The 19,438-nt window shown below is 39.6% G+C and overlaps 1 protein-coding gene across 2 annotated transcripts in view; it reads left to right on the top strand.

Moving 5' to 3' along the window:
• The window catches only part of rps6ka1 (ribosomal protein S6 kinase a, polypeptide 1), a 59,787-nt gene extending 43,515 nt beyond the window's left edge, over positions 1-16,272 (top strand). Inside the window, exons 3-22 of one of the 2 annotated variants that reach the window (XM_074691415.1) lie at positions 4,328-4,444; positions 4,538-4,619; positions 5,273-5,353; positions 6,882-6,961; positions 7,060-7,166; positions 8,321-8,358; positions 8,937-9,079; positions 9,181-9,251; positions 9,372-9,460; positions 10,731-10,795; positions 10,883-10,985; positions 11,248-11,378; positions 11,599-11,724; positions 11,861-11,950; positions 12,042-12,200; positions 12,302-12,463; positions 12,579-12,655; positions 12,741-12,858; positions 12,937-13,074; positions 14,510-16,272. In XM_074691415.1, the coding sequence (XP_074547516.1) occupies positions 4,328-4,444; positions 4,538-4,619; positions 5,273-5,353; positions 6,882-6,961; positions 7,060-7,166; positions 8,321-8,358; positions 8,937-9,079; positions 9,181-9,251; positions 9,372-9,460; positions 10,731-10,795; positions 10,883-10,985; positions 11,248-11,378; positions 11,599-11,724; positions 11,861-11,950; positions 12,042-12,200; positions 12,302-12,463; positions 12,579-12,655; positions 12,741-12,858; positions 12,937-13,074; positions 14,510-14,632 (2,100 nt within the window). In that variant the 3' untranslated portion in view covers positions 14,633-16,272. The remainder of the gene's footprint in view (positions 1-4,327; positions 4,445-4,537; positions 4,620-5,272; positions 5,354-6,881; positions 6,962-7,059; positions 7,167-8,320; positions 8,359-8,936; positions 9,080-9,180; positions 9,252-9,371; positions 9,461-10,730; positions 10,796-10,882; positions 10,986-11,247; positions 11,379-11,598; positions 11,725-11,860; positions 11,951-12,041; positions 12,201-12,301; positions 12,464-12,578; positions 12,656-12,740; positions 12,859-12,936; positions 13,075-14,509) is intronic. The other variant, XM_074691414.1, reaches the window with a different exon arrangement.
• The last annotated feature ends 3,166 nt before the right edge of the window (positions 16,273-19,438 follow it).

The raw sequence follows: 19,438 nt of genomic DNA, 5'->3' as shown, positions 1-19,438 counted from the left end.
TATGATTAGAACATGGGAAAGCTTATAACCCCCTCTTTAATCTCCAAGAATGACTGAGCTGCTGGTGCTGGCTCTGCTAATGTTAGCCATGCTTTGAGCATCATTTAGATTTGGTTCATTTACAAACACTGGGAGCCTGTGTTTGGCTGTGTAATCAGTTTTCGTACTTTCGATGAGTCAGTTTGTTGGAATTCAAATTTCCATTAGATTTGACTCAATATCAGCTGCTTTAGAAAGACTTTTCAAACTTTGTCATATTTTTGCAAAAAAAAACTCAAAAGTCTTTTTTTTTCATGGAAATGAAAAAGAACTATTTAAGTTTCTGTATCTGTAATTTGTTAAATATTTTCCCCTTAAAATCAAAATTGATGTCTTTTAAAACTCATTTTAAGTCACTTCCAATTAAAAACAGTGTTTAAAGTAAAGCAGTAAGCAGCATGCTATTTCTCAACATACTGTTTTCACCTTGTTTTTTTTTCTTCATATTTTTTTCTTTCACTGTCACTTTTTTTCTTTGTCGCTCCTCTCTCACTCTCTCTTGCTCGCTTAGCCACAAATGTGTGTGTGTGCGTGTGTGTGAGTAAGTGTTTTTGTGTGTGGGACCGGTTGGGTGCAGGACTGTGAGAATAAGTGCAGGCTCTTCCTTCCTGCCTGCTCTGGTTCCAGTTCAGTTCAGCTGCAGTCGGTCACTGAGGACACACACACACTCAAAGGGAGAGAAGGAGAAACACAGAGTGGGAGGACAGGAGAGATAATGGAGGAGAAAATGAAGATGAAGAGTTGATAAAAATTACAGCAGAGGGATTCTGCTCAGAGACTCAAAGACAGAGGGCAGAGGCTAAGAGAGATTTTTCCACATTTCCTCGCTGTCCACTGAACTGATCCCAGCATGAGTGCACAAACTAGTTTAAAGTGTGCTTGTGGTGAGATGAGGTGAGGACACGGAGATGATTTATGCCAAGTAGGGGAGTGTTTGCCTTGTTATGGACCCTGTTAGAAAGATGAAGCAGAAGTTTAAGATGTGCTGAGATGGAGAAGGCTAAGAGAAAGTTCATCCTGCGCCGCTTTCTGTCCTTCCACCTGTCCAAAAAGAAAAAAGAGTTGGCTGGCAGGACTGCTAACAGCTTCATATCAACACCTGCATCAGAAAACAGCTGTGACATAGTGTCTGCACCGAGGAACCACTGGACGGTAAAGTGATTCCTCTTCATCTTGATAAAGTTTGGGAGCTGTTACTACCATAATGCTGTCATTAAAAAGAGCGAGCCAAAAGAATCATCATGTCTTGCTTCTGCAGTGTGTAGACTGGGTGATGTTATCTGTGTTTGTGAAGAAACTTGGAGCATCTAAAGCTTGCAAAGTTAACCATATTCTGGTTTCCTGTTGTCAAATGAAGTGAAGAGCTGCTGTAGCCTGTGGTGAAGGCTGTGGATAGTTAAAGCTTTCAGACTAAGTCATCACTCTTTTGAGTGATGGATGATTATCTACTTGAAGTTTGATACCAAGAGTTAATTTGACTAACAGTCTGTCATTTCTACACTGGACAAATTAAACACCATGAGTTCAAAATAATGTTTCGTAGAGAAAAGACAGAAATGAGATAACTCTGAAGAAGGCCCAACTTTTAGATGTTACTCATTATTTTAATTTTAATTTTTCATAATTTTTGATCAATTATCATAATGTTTTTACATAAACATAAATTCTATCATACTGCTATTTTTCTACTTTCGCTAAGTAACAGATAAAAAAAGCAACCCATTAAGTATGAGTTATGAGTATGAGTATTAAACTGAGTCAATTTCATCCTTTTGGTTCCAAAGTGAATGAAACTTCATCGTCGCTGTCATAGTCACTCATTTTGAATTTCCTACGCTGCCTCACAATCCTTAGAGTACAAACAAAAGAATTACGATACTTGATCAAACTTACACGAGGCTAAAACCAGCGCTCGAAGCATAGCTTGTTTACATTCCCTACAGCTGGAAGGAGGAGGGGGGACGGAGCGCACTAGCGCTGCGCATAAGGACACATGAGTTAGTTAGGTCCCGATAAATGTTTATATTTCCCAAGACTTAATGCACTTAAAAAATATTTTATGTATCATACTCTTAAACTGTGTTATTACTTTGTGATTTTAATTCTTGTAGGCAGAGAAAATTGCCTTTGAATTTGGTACCGTCTGTCCCTGTTAGTGTCTATTTCCTGGTCACCATCGATTAAAGTTTGTGTCTTACTGAGGGAGAGGAGACAACTTTCTACTGTATCTAATGTCCTTAGTGGTCACATAGAGCTCATACAACCCCACTTCAAAAAAACTGAACTATCCATTTAACATCAAAATTACTGTGCTTTATGAGACATCCTTTTTCATACTGCCCCAAATCAAAAATCTTCGGTCGTCTTTTTGCAGTTACAGAGTTCAGATCCAGCAGTTATTAGCCTCAAAATTGAACGTTTAAATGCTGCACCCATCTACTAATAAAGAACCCTTAATTGGACTGTTGAGATGTAGAAAAATGTGGACAGCAAGAGCACTCCCTAAGAATGAGGCAAAAAGTTTAGAGCTCCCCCTGGTGACTGGCTGTAGAATAGGTAATAACCATAGACTGTATATAAAGTGGACAGCATGGCTCTGTCATTTATCCTTGTACGGTTTTGAAGCCAAAATACCCCCGTCACAGGCGCAGCCATTGTAGCAGTTGTGCAGCCGGAGTCGGGCAGTAGAGACTGTGAGGGATTCTGGGAGAATCTGAGTGACTGAGCTGGGTGACAAAAATAACTATTTTTCTTTTGAGAGTCTAATCACTTCTTAGCTCTACCTCCCAACATATTTTACAATCCATGAAAAAAATACACAAGAACGGCAGCTGTCAATCATCATTGAATGTGACGGTAAAAAAAATAAAAAAACTGAACTTTTCAGATCAAAAAGGACTTGAATACAAGGCAACCAAATAGTATCTTCAAACCATCACAACAATTGGACGTGAGAAACATTTCTATGATGTGTATTAATTTTTTAAAGTTTGATCACAGCCCATCTGGAATGACTGGAGAGACAGATTTTTTGACCTATACTGCAGCCAGTCACCAGGGGGAGCAGTTTTTGTGGCAACCTCACTTCAAGCCAAACAAGATGACATCCATTCTTTTTTAACAGTCTATGGTCATAACAGGTTTATAGGTCGTAACTAGGGCTGTCGAACAATGACTAATTTATTTGTTTATATTTCAGTTATCCATTTGATAACACAGCTGTAGGGAGACGGGAAATGTCTCTTCATTTGGTTTATATTTGATTAATCTTTATTTAACTAGGGAAAGTCAATCATTAAGAACAAGTTTTTGTTTAATGTGGGGGAAGACCAAGCAGTAAACTTTGGTCCAAAAGTATGTAGCTAATGCAGAAGAGCTAAAACTGTAGTTCTTAGAGCAATAGCCTAAGACTGACTGTAGAAGCACTAGAAACCACCTCCATGCAAAGTAAGATAAAAGTGATATTTACAGCAAAAACAAACATGTTTACAGCCTGTTTGATCAATGCTTTTGGTCTGAATAGTTAATTTCTCTATCAGCACACATTGTAGTTATGAATGAGTCAAACAGGAGTCGAACCAGCAACTGAAGCGACAAGGACCATAGCCTCTGTAGAAGAAGTGCATGCTCAAATGCTTGTGTCTGATGGTACGACCAGGGGCCTGAACCTCAGGGGAAGTAAAAGTACAAAGCAGCAAGAAAAAGAAACTGCATCTAAAAAGAGAAATGTACCACTCGATGCTTGCTTGTTGATGCTTTGTGGCGTTTCTCTTGGGTGTTGCTGCTTGAGGTTGACACCTGTTTAGCAGCAGAGTGTACGTGTTTTGGCGTGCTCAGCTGTAATGGCGCCCCACCCCTGAGAAAAACCCAGCGAATCTCCTTGTACAGTCCTTGTGGTTACGAGACTTGTGTCCTTACACACAACACTGAAACACTTCAGTATGTTTGAGCTGCTTTGTTTGAAGTGACATTTCTCTGTCACTGCCTTGTTTTGTTGTTGTCATTTTGTTCTACAGACTTCAATAAACACTCAGGGTGCAGTTATTCATTCTTACACGCTTAAATCTCACTTTGTGCTGTGCTTCCTTTTTCTGAAGTGTTTATTTAGAGTGCTTTTACAGTAGGCAACACATAATTCTTCTTTTTACACACTGAACAATCTCTTTTCTAACCATCACACAGCTCTGACCTACATTCAGGATCTCATTGTCTCAGCCATTTGTCTCACAGTAACTGACAGCTTTATTGTATTGTTCTCCTCTCTTCTCCTCTGTTCTCCACTCTTCAGGACGATGGAGAAATCAAGGAGATCAACATCACTCATGTGGTCAAGGAGGGCTCAGAGAAGGCTGATGCCTCTCAGTTTGAACTGCTTAAAGTTTTGGGACAGGGATCATTTGGAAAGGTAATAAACTTTTTCATATCCTCCTCTCCTCTACTTCACCCTCCTCTGACTTCTGATACAGCAGGTGATGTGCTTTTGTTTGTCTCGTTGTAGGTGTTCCTGGTGCGAAAGGTGACCAGCCCTGATGCCAACCAGCTCTACGCCATGAAGGTGCTCAAGAAGGCGACGCTCAAAGGTACATTAGCCCTGTGACGCCTTTGAATAGTGTCACAGTGGGATGGTTTTAAATCCTGGCTTTGTGATGAGAAAGGAACCGCCTTGTCAGAACAGGTTCAGCTACAAACTTTGTTAACCCGTCCTTGAACTCACCTCTGAGTGTGATGGAGGGTTAGAGTAGCTTACCAATGCTGGAACACAAAAGTTATCTTCAACAAGTTAAACAAACAGAAAATCTCTGTTTCTTTCATTTGAGAACATTAAAAAAAAATCTCTCAGGCTTTTGTGATGACTTCATTGAAACAAAACTGTGGGCTCATGCCCCCTGAAAGTAAAGGGTGTATGCTTTTCCTGTATATCAGTAACTGCACAGTGGGGGTGTGTAAGCCCACCTCGGCTTCAGCTTTTTCCTTTTTCAAGAGGTGTCTTTTCTCATATCTGATGTGGTTTGTTTAAGCACTACAGGTGCACAGTTTTATCCTTTCGCTTTGTTTGAGAATTTACTTGCTGCTCAATGCTGTACTAACACACATACTGTGCTGACCATTCAGCCAGAGCAGAAATTAGTCTGCAAAAGATAGAACATATTATGCTGTATAACTTAGTTTTCTCTGAATGAGATGCTTATTTGAGCCAATTGATAACTAACATTATTGTTGTTGCTGGTTACAGTGAGAGACCGAGTGAGAACCAAGATGGAGAGAGACATCCTGGCAGACGTCAACCACCCGTTTGTTGTCAAACTGCACTATGGTGAGCACACCTGATGAATTTCACTCTTATTTCCCAAATGAGGAAACCATCCAGCATCATAAAGGGCTTTAACTCAAACATTTTCTTTCTCAGAGTTCCTTTTGCTTCAACGTTTTGAACAGAAGTGAGAAATTTCCAACTGAAGTCAGATTTTTATTTTGAAATTTGAGCAAGCTCACTGGATTTCTCAGAAAAGTCAGAAATTAATGGAGAATAACTAACGGCTACTAAAACACATTTTTTTCTCTGTTCATGAATGACGGTAAATAGCTGTAATGTGGTAGCCAAAGAATAATATTTTTTTTGTTTCTTTTAAAACAATAAATTCAAACATTCATAGATAAAAACAGTAACACTCTGTTTTACCATCAGTGATACCCTTTTGATCAAATATTTTGACAATCAGAAATATCCTGTTCATTTAGTGCAGCAGAGGTAAACGCCTCAAAGTGGGTGGTGGTTTAAAAAAATTAAGTACTGTATATATATATATATATATATATATATATATATATATATATATATATATATATATATATATATATATATATATATATATATATATATATATATATTTATATGTATATTAGGAGGCTTTGACCTAAGCTTCTCTCTCCAAACATCTGGATTCTAGTTCACATGTCAGTATTACACACTTAACCTGAACAGCTAAAGCCACAAATAAGTTGACTCTAAGTACTGATTTACAAAGATTTTAATATTTCTGTTGCATTCAGGTCATAAAGTAAAAGCAGCACTTTCAGGAAGATCTCTCCTCTGTGACTTTTCTGTTTGCATTTTCCTCCCTCTTTAACCAACTGTCTTCAACTGTCCACACTGTGTTGTGGTTTGTATTTACTTTGTCTCTGTTTTCTTCATCTTGGTCAACATCTCTCAAACTCAGCTTCTTGTATGTTTTCACATCCCACGCCGTTTCCTGTTGTCACTAATCTTTTTGCTGTGTTATTGACTGGTTGACCATTAACCACAAAACCAATGTAAAGTGCTCTTCTGATCCTGTGAGAGATATAAAATGTCTTCCATGTTGTATTCTGAAAATCATGTTTTTGCCACATTGTCAACAAGAAGTAATGATTTTATTTACATTACACACTGCAAAAAAACTGAATCTTAAGCAAGTGTTTGTCTCATTTGTAGTGAAGATGGCTTTTTATGAGCCATATTCACTCAGTTTTTTGTAAAGATTCTTTTTTAGTGATTTTTATGCGTCATTTTTGTCTTTCGATATTTTGAAATAAGACATTTTTCTTAACTTGCCATGCAAATCTTTTCTATAAAAAAAAAAATATATATATAAACAGTTGCTTAGGTTTTAGTTTTGTAGCGTCAATACAAAAGATTTCTTTCTGAGGTGTTATGTGTTTGTCCCTGGGGCCACTCTTCAGAGTTATTTAATGTTATGGGGGGCAAATCCCAGCCAGGTGATTAGTGAGCCCACCATTTATTTTATGAGTGTTATTCCTGAAAGTCTTAAAGTTGAATCAGGATCATTTGTTGTCCTTTGCAGCATTCCAGACCGAAGGGAAGCTGTACCTGATCTTGGACTTTCTTAGAGGAGGAGATCTCTTCACAAGACTCTCCAAAGAGGTACTGGTCATTCAGGATACCCATTTTTGTTGGTGTTTTGTTTTTATCATGTGACCAAAAACTATGCAACGTTTCTCATTCTGTCTTGCTTCTGTCAGGTGATGTTCACAGAGGAGGATGTGAAGTTTTATCTTGCAGAGCTGGCACTGGGACTAGATCACCTCCACAGTCTGGGCATAATTTACAGGGACCTGAAACCTGAAAAGTAAGAGCAAAATAATCAGTCTGATCACACAAAGCTTTTATAGCAAACACATTGTTGATAAACAGTTAATCTAGCATGTGGGTATGCTGTAAATCGGCAGTACTCAGCTTTTCTTTAAAGCTCCTGTGGGGAGATTTTAGTTGGTTACGAAACAGACTGAAATGAATAATAACTTGTCTGACCAAGCAAAGCAAACAGGTTTATTAATAACGTGAATGATATTTCTAAGTCTTTTTTTTTTACTCTTGTAATTACTTCTGTAGGGTAGGTGTTAAACAAAGCGATTTGAAACAAAGATTCTCAATAAATGATGCACTTGGTTTTTGATAAAAGGGAACAGTTAGAATAAGCAAAGAAGCTGCTTTGTCCACAAGGGGCGCCAAAAATCACACCAAACCTAGAGTTCTTCACAGAAGCTTTAAGTCAAAAATTCCTCAAAGTTTGAGCAGTTTCTATTTTTTTTTAACCCAAACATGCAACTGTGAAGTTATACCAGCTCTTATATGCAGTCGTCCCTATGGCAGCGCCCCTGAAGAGGCTTTTATTCAAAGAAATCTAAAGAACACTGCAGCAACCTCGACAAGATTGATGTTCTGTTAATTCAGTTCATCAAATTTAATAAACCTTTCGTCACTCAAGAGTTATTCTGGTATATTGCACTTATGAAGTACTCAGTGGGCTTTTTTTATTCACACCTTTTATCCTCCCTTTGCTCTGTTTTTATTTTTCCCTGAAGCAGAACAAACAGTATGAATGCAGACAAGCTTCATTAAACATTTGCTGGGCCTTGTCATGCACCTTTTTATTTCAGCCAGAGGTCTCTATTCTTTTCATTTTAATTAGGGCATTGCTGCTTTTACTGCTACATGAATGTGCTACTTTTTTAAAATGCACTCCAGCGAGTTTCTCTATGCTCCTGGCAAACAAACTCACCTCACAGAGCATAGCTGCATAGTGATCAAAAAGACGACAGAGGAACTTTGAAATCTTGAATGTTATTGTTCTAATGGCAGAAATTAGCCAGGCTTCAGCTGGGCAAAGCTAAAGATAAAAGGAAGTAAAGGCTGTGTACAGACCTCTGTGAGGTCTGCTTGATTGAAATGTTCATACCTTCGGAAACATTCATGCTCTGATGTGTGGTAATTTTTTTTTAGCATTCTCCTGGATGAAGAGGGTCATATCAAACTCACAGGTAAGTCCACTGCTTCTTCTTTCTCCTTTAACTCCTCTGGGCCCCATACACACACACACACACACACACACACACACACACACACACACACACACACACACACACACACACACACACACACACACACACACACACACACACACTTCCTCTGTTCTACATCGTTGACCTTCATTTCTCAGCGTGGGGAAGCAGCCTTATCTCCCTGACTCCAGATATCTGCATACACGTCTGCACATGTTCCTCACAGTTAATTATTACACTTAATCTTTTTGTCAATCTCTGTAATCATCACATTTTATTCCCCCCTGGGTCCTGACTCAAAGGTGACTCTATGAGATTACAGAAAAGCAATACTACCACTCACTCTGATGAAGCATAACGGCTGTAAATGCCGACACAGATTAAACTCACAGCAAATTTAAAAAGTTATTTACTTCTTTAAGATTAATATCTTCCCTGAAACTGCTTTGAGCCTTTAGTGCTGTAAATGGGTGATGTTAGATGCTTGTGTCATGAATAAACATCAGACAAAAGTCACCGCTGGGTGGTAATGTTCTGCCCTGTGGTGTGTCCTCCAGATTTTGGTTTGTGTAAAGAGGCCATCGATCATGAGAAGAAAGCGTACTCTTTCTGTGGTACCGTGGAGTACATGGCACCAGAAGTGGTGAACAGACAGGGGCACACCCACAGCGCCGACTGGTGGTCATTTGGAGTACTAATGGTAAGCAGGGCACAAAATGCATTTTGATCATGTAAATTGAAATCATGTAAATTTAGTTAGTGCATACAGGTAAGCATCACAGTTGTCTTATCTGCTTCCAGTTTGAGATGTTGACCGGGTCGCTGCCGTTTCAAGGAAAGGACCGCAAAGAAACGATGAACCTGATTCTTAAGTGAGTCTTTAGATTTTAAAACAATTCAACCTAGAATGGTTCATCGCATACTGTTGTTTGATATAACGACTTTCTTTAAGATCTGATTAAATAGTTTGAACTGTGTCTCTTCTTCTGCAGGGCACGTCTGGGAATGCCTCAGTTCCTGAGTGCAGAGGCCCAGTCCCTGCTCAGGGCCCTGTTCAAGAGAAACCCCTCCAACAGACTCGGTTAGTCACAACTCAGGACCATCACTTTTACAAATGGCTGAATAATCTTTAATTCCAATTTATAAGATTTAGATCAGGGGTGTCAAAACGTTTTTTTAAAGAGGGGCACATTTGGTTTTGTCAGAATGACAAAGGGCCTGTAGCTTTTACTGACATTAATCAAGTGTGAAAGTAACATCTGAATGCTCTATTTGTTAACTTTCTGACAGAGATTTCTGTGAAAATCAGTCACTAAGTTGTGTCAAACATATTTTTTCCATCATTATAGATTATGACAAAAAACCTCACCTGTCCCTTAGTTGTCTCTTTATTTCAGATGATAAGTGGTCAGTTGTCTGCAGTGTTGTGTGCTGTGTACATCAGCAAACTCTGCTACCTCCATTAGGGGGCTATATGAGGGAAATTCATCAGATTTTTTTTTTCTATGGCAGAAGCAGGATCTGGATTTTAAAATTATTGCTTTTCATGAATTTTTAAAGACTTTTTTCACCCACAAACATTTCAAGTCATAAATATTTCTTATCCAGCATTTTGAACACATTTTCTGCGCCAGTTTTTGCCTCTCCTGCACCAATTTTACTGTGTTTTTGAACTGTTGATGTTTATAAAGCACATTTTTACATCATGATTTCACAGACATCATTCAGAGATGTCAGCTGTAAGAGTTCTTGAGTTTATGCAAGGTGTAAAAACTTTAGCTTTGTCTTATTAGCCATTGCATATTCCAAATGTTGTTTTGGTGAGACTGGATAAACTTTGGTTTTGTTTGTACATGCTACAGAAAATGTAAGTGAACAAGCTGGGGGGTGTATAAAAATGGAGCTCTGGCTGTGATTGGCAGCTGGGTCTGACTTATAATTCTTTCATTATTATCATTTATCAATTTTATTAAACTTGAAAAGCATCAGTGGAATTAATAATCATCTTTGATAAGGATGTCCTGGCCAAGATCAACGGCAACAAAGTTACAGACATTCAGCGTGCAACACTTTTATTGCCATTTAAATATTTTCAAATGGTTTTTGCCACATTTTTTACCTACTTTTGATATTTATTTTCCCCTTATTTAGCTTTTATTCTTTTTTTTGTTAATTTTGTTTTATTTTATTTTGTATTATTTTTAAATATTTTAAATGGAACATTTTGTAATTTATTTTTTAGATATTGTTTTCTGTTTGTTCCATTGTGAAGGCTGTAAGGCTGCATGTGTCTTGAGTAAAGTTAACTGTAACCTGAGATCAAACCCCTTCTCTTTTTATATTTTTGACAGGATCTGGAGCTGATGGTGCAGAGGAGATCAAACGCCATGGTTTCTTCTCCACCATAGACTGGAATGTAAGTGTCCATCATTCAGAGATTTTCTTACTGTCAGAATCTTGTCCTGTTGTGCCACATATTAAGATTTCCTCTCATCCCTTTCAGAAACTTTTCAGAAGGGAAATAAAGCCGCCGTTCAGACCGGCAGTGGCTCGTCCTGACGACACCTTTTACTTTGACTCTGAGTTCACCTCCCGCACTCCCAAAGGTCTGGATTCAGATTAATTTTACCCATTTCTGTTCTGTTACATCAATCAGTGTCTGTTTCAGTTTATTTTCATTTCCCAGCTCAAAAACAAATCAATGCAGGATGTTTTGTCTAAAGCAGGCCCATTTGTAATTACAGCATCAGGAAAATGCAATAACTTTTTATTATAGCAAAAAAAAAGTGTCATCATTGCCATGTCTGACATTACTTTGGGGGAATAGTTCTCCTTTTTTATTAATGGAGTGATTCTTTTATTTCCAAGACTCCCCTGGTGTTCCCCCCAGTGCTGGAGCTCACCAGCTGTTCAGAGGTTTCAGCTTTATTGCATCGACTCTGTTGGATGAGGAAGGTTTAGCAGAGCCGGTCCAGCCCCCGCCTCACCCAGTGGTCCAGGTCAGATAAATAAGATGATTCAGTCTTTTTTGCTTTATTTGAAACACAATTCTAAGCCTAAAAAGGTCTGGTCATTTACATTAACCCAAGTTTTAACAACATGAAGTTGGTTACATTAGCGTAAAAATATGTTACATCAAAGTGTTTTGGTCTCAGAAACTAGGTTGTTGATTTTTTTTCCCCCAAATCTTTACTCATGCTTTCCTTTCCCGTTCTTCAGCAATTACACGGGAAGAACCTGCTCTTCAGCGATGGTTATGTACTGAAGGAGGACATTGGCATGGGCTCCTTCTCTGTCTGTAAACGATGTATCCACAAAGCCACCAACACAGAATACGCTGTCAAGGTATGATCTGAATATCGTAAAACAGCTTCACACCACAAATGCATTTGGAACCTCACGCACATAATGTGGGTTTAAGGAGGTAGATGCCTTGAAATATTTGAGCCCCACATCTAGCTTTTGTTTTTGTGACTGGCAGATGATTGACAAGACCAGCACAGACCCGTCTGAGGAGATTGAGATCCTGCTTCGATATGGACAACACCCAAACATCATCACCCTGAAGGATGTGAGTAAATTCCCAAACTCTGCTTTTATTTTACTGTTAAGTGAACAGATGGTGATGCAAATGTGTGTGTGTGTTTGCCTTTCTGCGCCAGGTGTACGACAACGGTAAGCAGGTGTTCCTGGTGACGGAGCTGATGCGCGGAGGAGAGCTGTTGGATCGGATCCTCAAACAGAAGTTCTTCTCAGAGAGAGAGGCTAGCGCTGTGCTTCACACCATCACCAAGACGGTGGAGTACCTGCACTCACAGGGGGTGAGGATACTGTTTATACTCACAACCCAGCACAAACCTTAATCCTGCCTGTCTGTGGATCTTTATATACATCTCAAAATTTCTCCGCCTTCATCTTCCAGGTGGTGCACAGAGACCTGAAACCAAGTAACATCCTCTATGTTGATGAGTCAGGGAATCCAGAGTCCATCAGGATCTGTGACTTTGGCTTCGCTAAACAACTGCGAGCCAACAACGGTCTGCTGATGACCCCGTGCTACACTGCTAACTTTGTTGCCCCTGAGGTAAGCAGAAGGTCTTAAAGAAGCTGTAAGGATAACTCTGACCCAGATTTGAAACTGCTGAGTGAACTGAATTGGAGCATTACAGTGAAGTGTGTTTCCATTTTGTGTTTTCCAGGTGTTGAAGCGTCAGGGCTATGATGAAGGCTGTGACATCTGGAGTCTGGGAGTCCTGCTGTACACCATGCTGGCTGGGTAAATACAAACGCTTGATCCTTTTTTATGCTGAGTTTAACCGCCTCTTTTCCTCACAGTTATCTTTTCATATTTCTTCCATCAGTTTTACTCCATTTGCTAACGGTCCAGAGGACACGCCTAATGAGATCCTGAACAGGATAGGGAACGGTCACTTTGGTCTGACTGGAGGAAACTGGGACACTGTGTCTGATGCTGCCAAGGTAGAAACAAACATTTAACTGAGATAGACCAAGATTTTCTCTCTCTGTTAGTGTCACACTCACTTTATGCTCCTTTAGGATCTTGTGTCCAAGATGCTTCATGTGGATCCTCTTCAAAGACTGACGGCCAAGCAGGTCCTCAAACATCCCTGGATCATCCAGAGAGACAAACTACCCAACAGCCAGCTCCCACATCATGACCCCAAACTTGTTAAGGTAACAGTCATCCTAAACAACTCTGAATTACTGAGGCTGTGTCCGAAATCACTCCCTAAGCACTATATAGTGAATACGCCATTTTGTAGTGCTGTCTGAAATCTAAGTGAGCATGGTCATTCACTGTATAGTCCATTCAATGTACCCCACAATGCATTTTGATAAGTAGTGTATTAGCGATGCTCACTATATGAGCAATATATACCATCATGCATTGTGATTCAAACAGAAAAAAAACGATTTATTTATTTAAATAAAAAACAACATGTAATGAATGTTTTGTTATATTTGGCTCTTGCGGAAAATACGCTTATCACTGAAATAAATACCGTTTTGCAGTGTATGAAAAAAATTGTAACTGTAAATTCCCAGCCGTCCGTGAGCGACTCAAGAATAATAGTCACTGTCATTAGCCACGGTTACATGAGGAGTTTTTCGTCTTTCCGAGTGGAATCTTTCTGAATGACTTTTCCAAAAACAATAGTATACATACAAAGGAATATTCCAATCTCTGGTCTACATGTACCGCTGTAATCAAACAGAATAATCAATGGGGCATGCGCAGAAAAACGTAAACATCACGAGATTTATCAAAGTTTTTCTTTCACTTGTTGGAATAACTCCATATTGCAAGTTTTTCGCCCATCCTGTCTTGAAATTATGTTTATTTCTTTCAAAGTTTGGATCAAAAACAAACTTTCCGCAGCAGTCCAGTGCTGACGGCTCGCCGCCATTTTTAAAATTGAGGAACGTCTCTAGTGCGTCTTACGTCATATCTGAACATGCGCTGAAAGAACGCACCCTGACAACTTTCCGCTTGAGTGGATACATGAAACCTCAATCGGTTTGGGGGAAAAGAATATACCATCCCCGGGGAAACCGATTAAATGTCCATTTGGATTGGCACTTTTCTTTCAGAATGAGGTGTATATAAAGGTTAAATTCTTTCCATTTGAACAAATAAAACAAATGCAAGCGGAATATTTGGGTCCATGTATACGTGGCTACTGGCTGGCGAATGACTGAGTAGTGTCTGAGATGTTCTTTTAATTTAGCTTATTGAGTGTACTTTATAGCCCCCTACATCTAATTGTGAGTAGTGAATGAGTGAATGATTTCGGACACAACCTGAGATTATAAAACTTCATAGGGCTTCTGGAACAATCCAGAGCTTAGTACAAGGTCCTGATCAGGTTTGTATTTTCTTTTTAATTGGGTGAATTTTGCAGTCCAGTTGATTGTATGAGGTGATTTATTTCTAATTTGCAGTAATTAAATAGACTTCTGAGCTCTTAACATTAATTCTTACAATAAGACACAATACACTAAAGGTGTATGATTCTGGATTTTCTCAAAGCATGAATAAAGTAGTGAAAAAAGCACAAACCATGGCTTTGCTTCCAGTTGAACTCACCATACTGTCAATTATCCACAGGGTGCGATGGCAGCCACCTACTCTGCCCTGAAAAACTCCCAGCCTACCCCAGAACTCAAGCCCATCGAGAGCTCCTTCCTGGCCCAGAGGCGGGTCAAGAAGCTTCCCTCCACCTCCCTGTAGAGACTCTTAAAAAGAACAGCCAATCAGCTCACTGGAGACTGACCAAAACCGCACCTCCTGGCTCCAACCACCCAGTCAGCTTGAATTGAGGACACCGAGTCCACCCGCCTCTACCAGCCAAGGAACACTGACTGTGGTCCTGCCCCCATCTTGTGACATCACTAGTCCTGCTTTTGCTACTGTATCTTCCCCTCGTTTGGGCTGCTCTTGGCCAGTCTTTGGACTAGCAAAAAAATTGTGAAAATAGATGGGGGCACTTAGGGCAGAATGAAAACAATGCAGGTTTTGGCAGATGTGTAAGTGTTGTGTGTGTGATCATGTGTGTGTGTGTGTGTGTGTGAGTGGGTTTGTGCATGACCTGCCTCAGAGTCAGTGCAGCCATGTTTTGGGTTGTGACGACGACAGTTTTCTCTCCTCATCACTGCTGTAATCGGTTGTCATTCAACTTGCTGCACGCCTGTCTGTCTGCCTGTTTTGTTGTACTTTGTCCTCTTTTTGTAAAGTTGATGAGCTTTATATTACCGGTTGTGCTGCCAAATCAAACTGTGCCGACAGCACGTAACCAGAGTACTGTTCAACTGCTGTTAAATGTTTTCGGAAGAGCATAATTAATATGAATATGAAACATTTCTGCCACAAATGCCTCTTTTGGCTTGGTACAGCCAGAATAAGTGTATTCTGGGAAATGTCAATGCTGATGTTTTGTTAATGTCAATCAATGCTTGTATTTGTTTTACAGAGAGAGTGTATGTGTGGTGTGTGTTAGTTGCATGACTTGCCGAGCGTGTGCGGTGTCTTGCGGGACTCTGCAGGGTCATGTGCATGGTCAGGTGACGTGATGATGTCATGTGGCTTCCTTGTTTCTCTCCCTCTTCTATGCTTGGTCAACTTGCTGGCAACCATTTGAAATGTCTCTTATTTTCATTACTACAAAAAACTAGTAACATAGGTGGCTTTCTGTGAAAGAAAACTTGCCCAAAGGAACAATGTGGCATGTTAAAAAAATCTATATTTGCTTTGTTTTCTTGTTTTTCCACTGTGTTTCTTTGATAATGCATATTGAATGCTGTTTCCTGTGTTGGCTGCTTTTGTTGTTGACTGTTTTTTTTCTTTTTGTCCAAAGAAAGTGGTGATTAAACGTAGTAAAAGATATGCTGAGCACATCACAATCTGTGAACTCAGTGCCCCACAGGTCTCTCCTTCTGCTATAAAACACAAAAGAGCAGAATGGCTGTTTTACTTCTGCATTTAAGCACTCCAAAACAGCCTTCGAACCCCCCAAGGATTCTGTCCTACCCTAGAGATATGCCTTCAGTCTTCAGTTAACCCTTTTATTCATGTCTGAATTTCCATTGACTGGCTTCATAGGCCCTGTTTTCAGCTCGTGCAGGGACCTTAAGGTGAGGCAGAATGTCCTTCATGGATAACAGTTTGTGAAAACAGTCTGTACACATGTCGACATGTCGAAGGGAAGACCTGTGTGGCTAAAGAATCAATGAACCAGCTGTCTTACCTCAAAAGGGATCGAAGTGATATAATTCTTGTTTGGTGGCAAAACTCCCTCCTTTGACTAAATTTATGGTAAGATGTTATTGTATGATAAAGATAAAGATTTTTATATCTTACAAATATTAAAAATTCAGTTGCTATGACAAATTGTGTTTCTTTTTGTGCTTCAGCAAGGCTCTGGAAAGAGACCCTGTTTGTGTGTGTGTGTGTGTGTGTGTGTGTGTGTGTGTGTGTGTGTGTGTGTGTGTGTGTGTGTGTGTGTGTGTGTGTGTGCGTGTGTGTGTGTGTGCGTGTGTGTGCGTGTATAAATACACACACACACACACACACACACACATATAGATATATATATTACTGGGGCATTTCTTGGGACTGATAACATTGGGGGCTAAGCCCAGATCCTATAGGGAGGTTAAGGGGATCCTACCTGGGACAAATGGTCCTTCACTATGCTTTCTTTAGCCCAGTTGCGTCTTGCCTGCAGCCTGGTACTGCCAACATGTACTTAGGAATGTGTTAAAATTAAATCATATTATACTGATGGTTCAGGATGATGCACATATAGCTAGATAACACCGGAATTAAAGCCAAAGATAGATTTTTTTGTAAATATTTTGACTGAAACCCAGCCATACCCCCCCCCCCCCCCCCCCCCCATTTAAAAAAAAGTGTTAGAGGTTACATAATTTGCGATTTTTAATTTTCTTTTGTTTTGTTTTGTCTTACACACCAGACCATTAAAAAATGTTGAGAGATGAATCTGTGTCATACATAAATTCATTACTTTTACCAATCAGGAGTGCTGACAGGCTGCCAACACTCCTGAAGATGGAGGGAGTCTCCCATTTTTTAACTCTTTCTCCCGCTGTTCTCCTGGCTTGTTATTTCTCATGATTATCCCCCAACTTTAAGTTTGCTCCTGTGAGCTCTAATATTTTTCATCATATATGCAGGAAAGCTTTATTTAGCTAAATCTAGCTAAAGTTTCAGCTGCACTTTTGACAACTAAGATGAAACACCTGTGTCTAGGCATTTATTATACCTAGCAAACCCTTTTCCAGGGTGTACGTATTTACGTCACTCTAGTCTCCCAGTCCCAAACGTCACAGTGATCGACAAAGACGGTTTATTTCCACATTTGTTGCAACTTGTGTCAATCTAAAATCAACCCTGTCCCTTCTTTAATGATTTACATCAGTATAAAAAGTCTGTGGCCTTGTTGCTGCGGACTTAATATTAGCGTGCCAGCATGCTAACAGAAGGCTGAGGAGAATAAATTTTGTTTTAGTTGCTTTGACATTAAGTAAACTTGTTACAGACTAAAGTTTAAAATGGTACATATGAGCCTCTAGGGATCACCCATTAGCATGACACTGCCAGACTGGAGCTTCCCCAGGGCTCAGAGTTTATGGTTTCGAGTCCAGGGGAAACTGGAGAGGTCCTTTACTTCATCGTGAAACTGTGTGCTTCTGGAAGCTGTACTGAATAAATGTAATCTCAGAGCTGATTTTATTCTATCAGAGGAAGAGGAAATTAAGACTAAACATGTCCCAGAAAGCTTTGGCATTATGTTGCATTACATCAATATTATTTCAAGTTTCATACGGATGGAGAACTTAAATTTACAAACTTCCTGTTCAGATTTCACCATGTCGGTAAAAGAGACTTTTGTAGGTCTTGGTATGGTAGTTATGTACAAAAACCTTCATGCCTGTAGGTGAAAGTAGCTGGTGGAGGTGTAGTTTTAAGTCAATAGGGGGTGCTATGGAGCATGTATTGTCACGAAGGCCATGGAATCATACTTATGTTGCCAGGGCTGATGCGTGTGCCAATTTTGGTGACTTTTCATGCATGATGAGGGCACCAGCTTTAAGATTTATTTGTCTGGTAAAAGAAAGGAAAAAAGGAAAGAAAGAAAGAGAAAGAAAAAAAAAAGAAAAGGGAAAAAAGGAAGAATTGATAAACATATAATAATGTAAAAATGATAATATAATCATGATGATTACAAAAAATACTTTTGGGTCACTTGAGGGTACTCATGCCCAAGTTTGGTTTCATCCCTAGTCATTCACATTTGGGATACATCAGCTGCCTTGTTGGCCTTTTTTCAGGCTTTGGCCCTTTTTCTTGGGTCACAATTGGGTCCTCACCCACCCTATGATCATCTGGCTCCGGGTCCAAATGCTCCTTTTTCATGTACCCCTGACTGCCTCTGAACTCTTCTCTTCTGATTTTTGCCTCTGCCAAAGAGGTTATGTTTCTGGGAGAGTTTGTCTGTTTGTTTGTCTGTGAACAACGTAACTCAAAGAGTAACAAACTGATCGTCATGAAATTTTCAGGAAATGTTCAAATGGTATAAGGAGGAACTGATACAATTTTGGAGGTGATCTGGATCACCGTCTGGATCCAGGATTTTTTTTAAGGATTCTTTGTCATTGTGAGGTAGGGCCATTTTCACCCTATGAGAATACAACTCCACCATAAATGGTCAGATTGCAAAAGAATACAAGACAAGGTCACCATAATTTCTGACAGATGTAATAGTATGATTCAGATCCTGACAATATTCTGGATACTGAGATCTGGAATATGAAAGATGTACTGGGTCATCTTAATTTTCAACACTGTCAGGAAACAAATTATCACACAAACCTGCAACTAACACCAAATTGTAGCAGACAGTCTGCTGAAAGGGAGTATAACATTAAAGTAGGACTAAAGTGTTGGTGATATGCTTGGTGGAGGTCTGTGCTCTCTGAGTGCTTTTTTATTTTTTTTTTGTGTTTCTGCAGCTGATCACAAGAGGGAGACAAAGTGCAAGCTTGTTATAATGTTCAAGTACAGCTCTAAGTTCCTGTCCAGCTGGTGTATTACCTTTCTTATTTAGCTCTGAGAACCTACTGATTCTTCTTTACAATTATTTTAAGTGCTGTGTTGCAGTTTTGTATCCTACTAGATGAAAAATTTCTTGTCCTGGTTTTGGTTAACTGTTGCTCAGTGTTTGCCATATTGGCTGTAACTTGATTGATATTAATATATGCACAGTTTTGTCAGCCCACAGTTCCTGCATGTAAATGACTGCTTCAGCTCCTCTCCATCTGCCTCGTCTTGCCTGTAGCATTTAAACTGCCACCGTCTCCTCCTCCTCTTTCTCTTCTTCCTCCTCTCTTGCGCTCTTTCCTGCAGCATACATTTCTTGAGATTCTGCTTTCCAGCATCACCTTTAGTATCCTCACACACTTCTACCTGATGTTGCCTGCTTCTGTATGCGAAGCAGCACTCACTTACATAACGGTC

This window comes from Halichoeres trimaculatus, unplaced genomic scaffold (assembly GCF_033239565.1).
Source record: "Halichoeres trimaculatus isolate MK-OKI-2021-1 unplaced genomic scaffold, fHalTri1.1 fHalTri1_scaffold_17, whole genome shotgun sequence".
NCBI classification, from domain to species: domain Eukaryota; kingdom Metazoa; phylum Chordata; class Actinopteri; order Labriformes; family Labridae; genus Halichoeres; species Halichoeres trimaculatus.
This window is presented reverse-complemented; position numbering and strand designations above follow the sequence as displayed.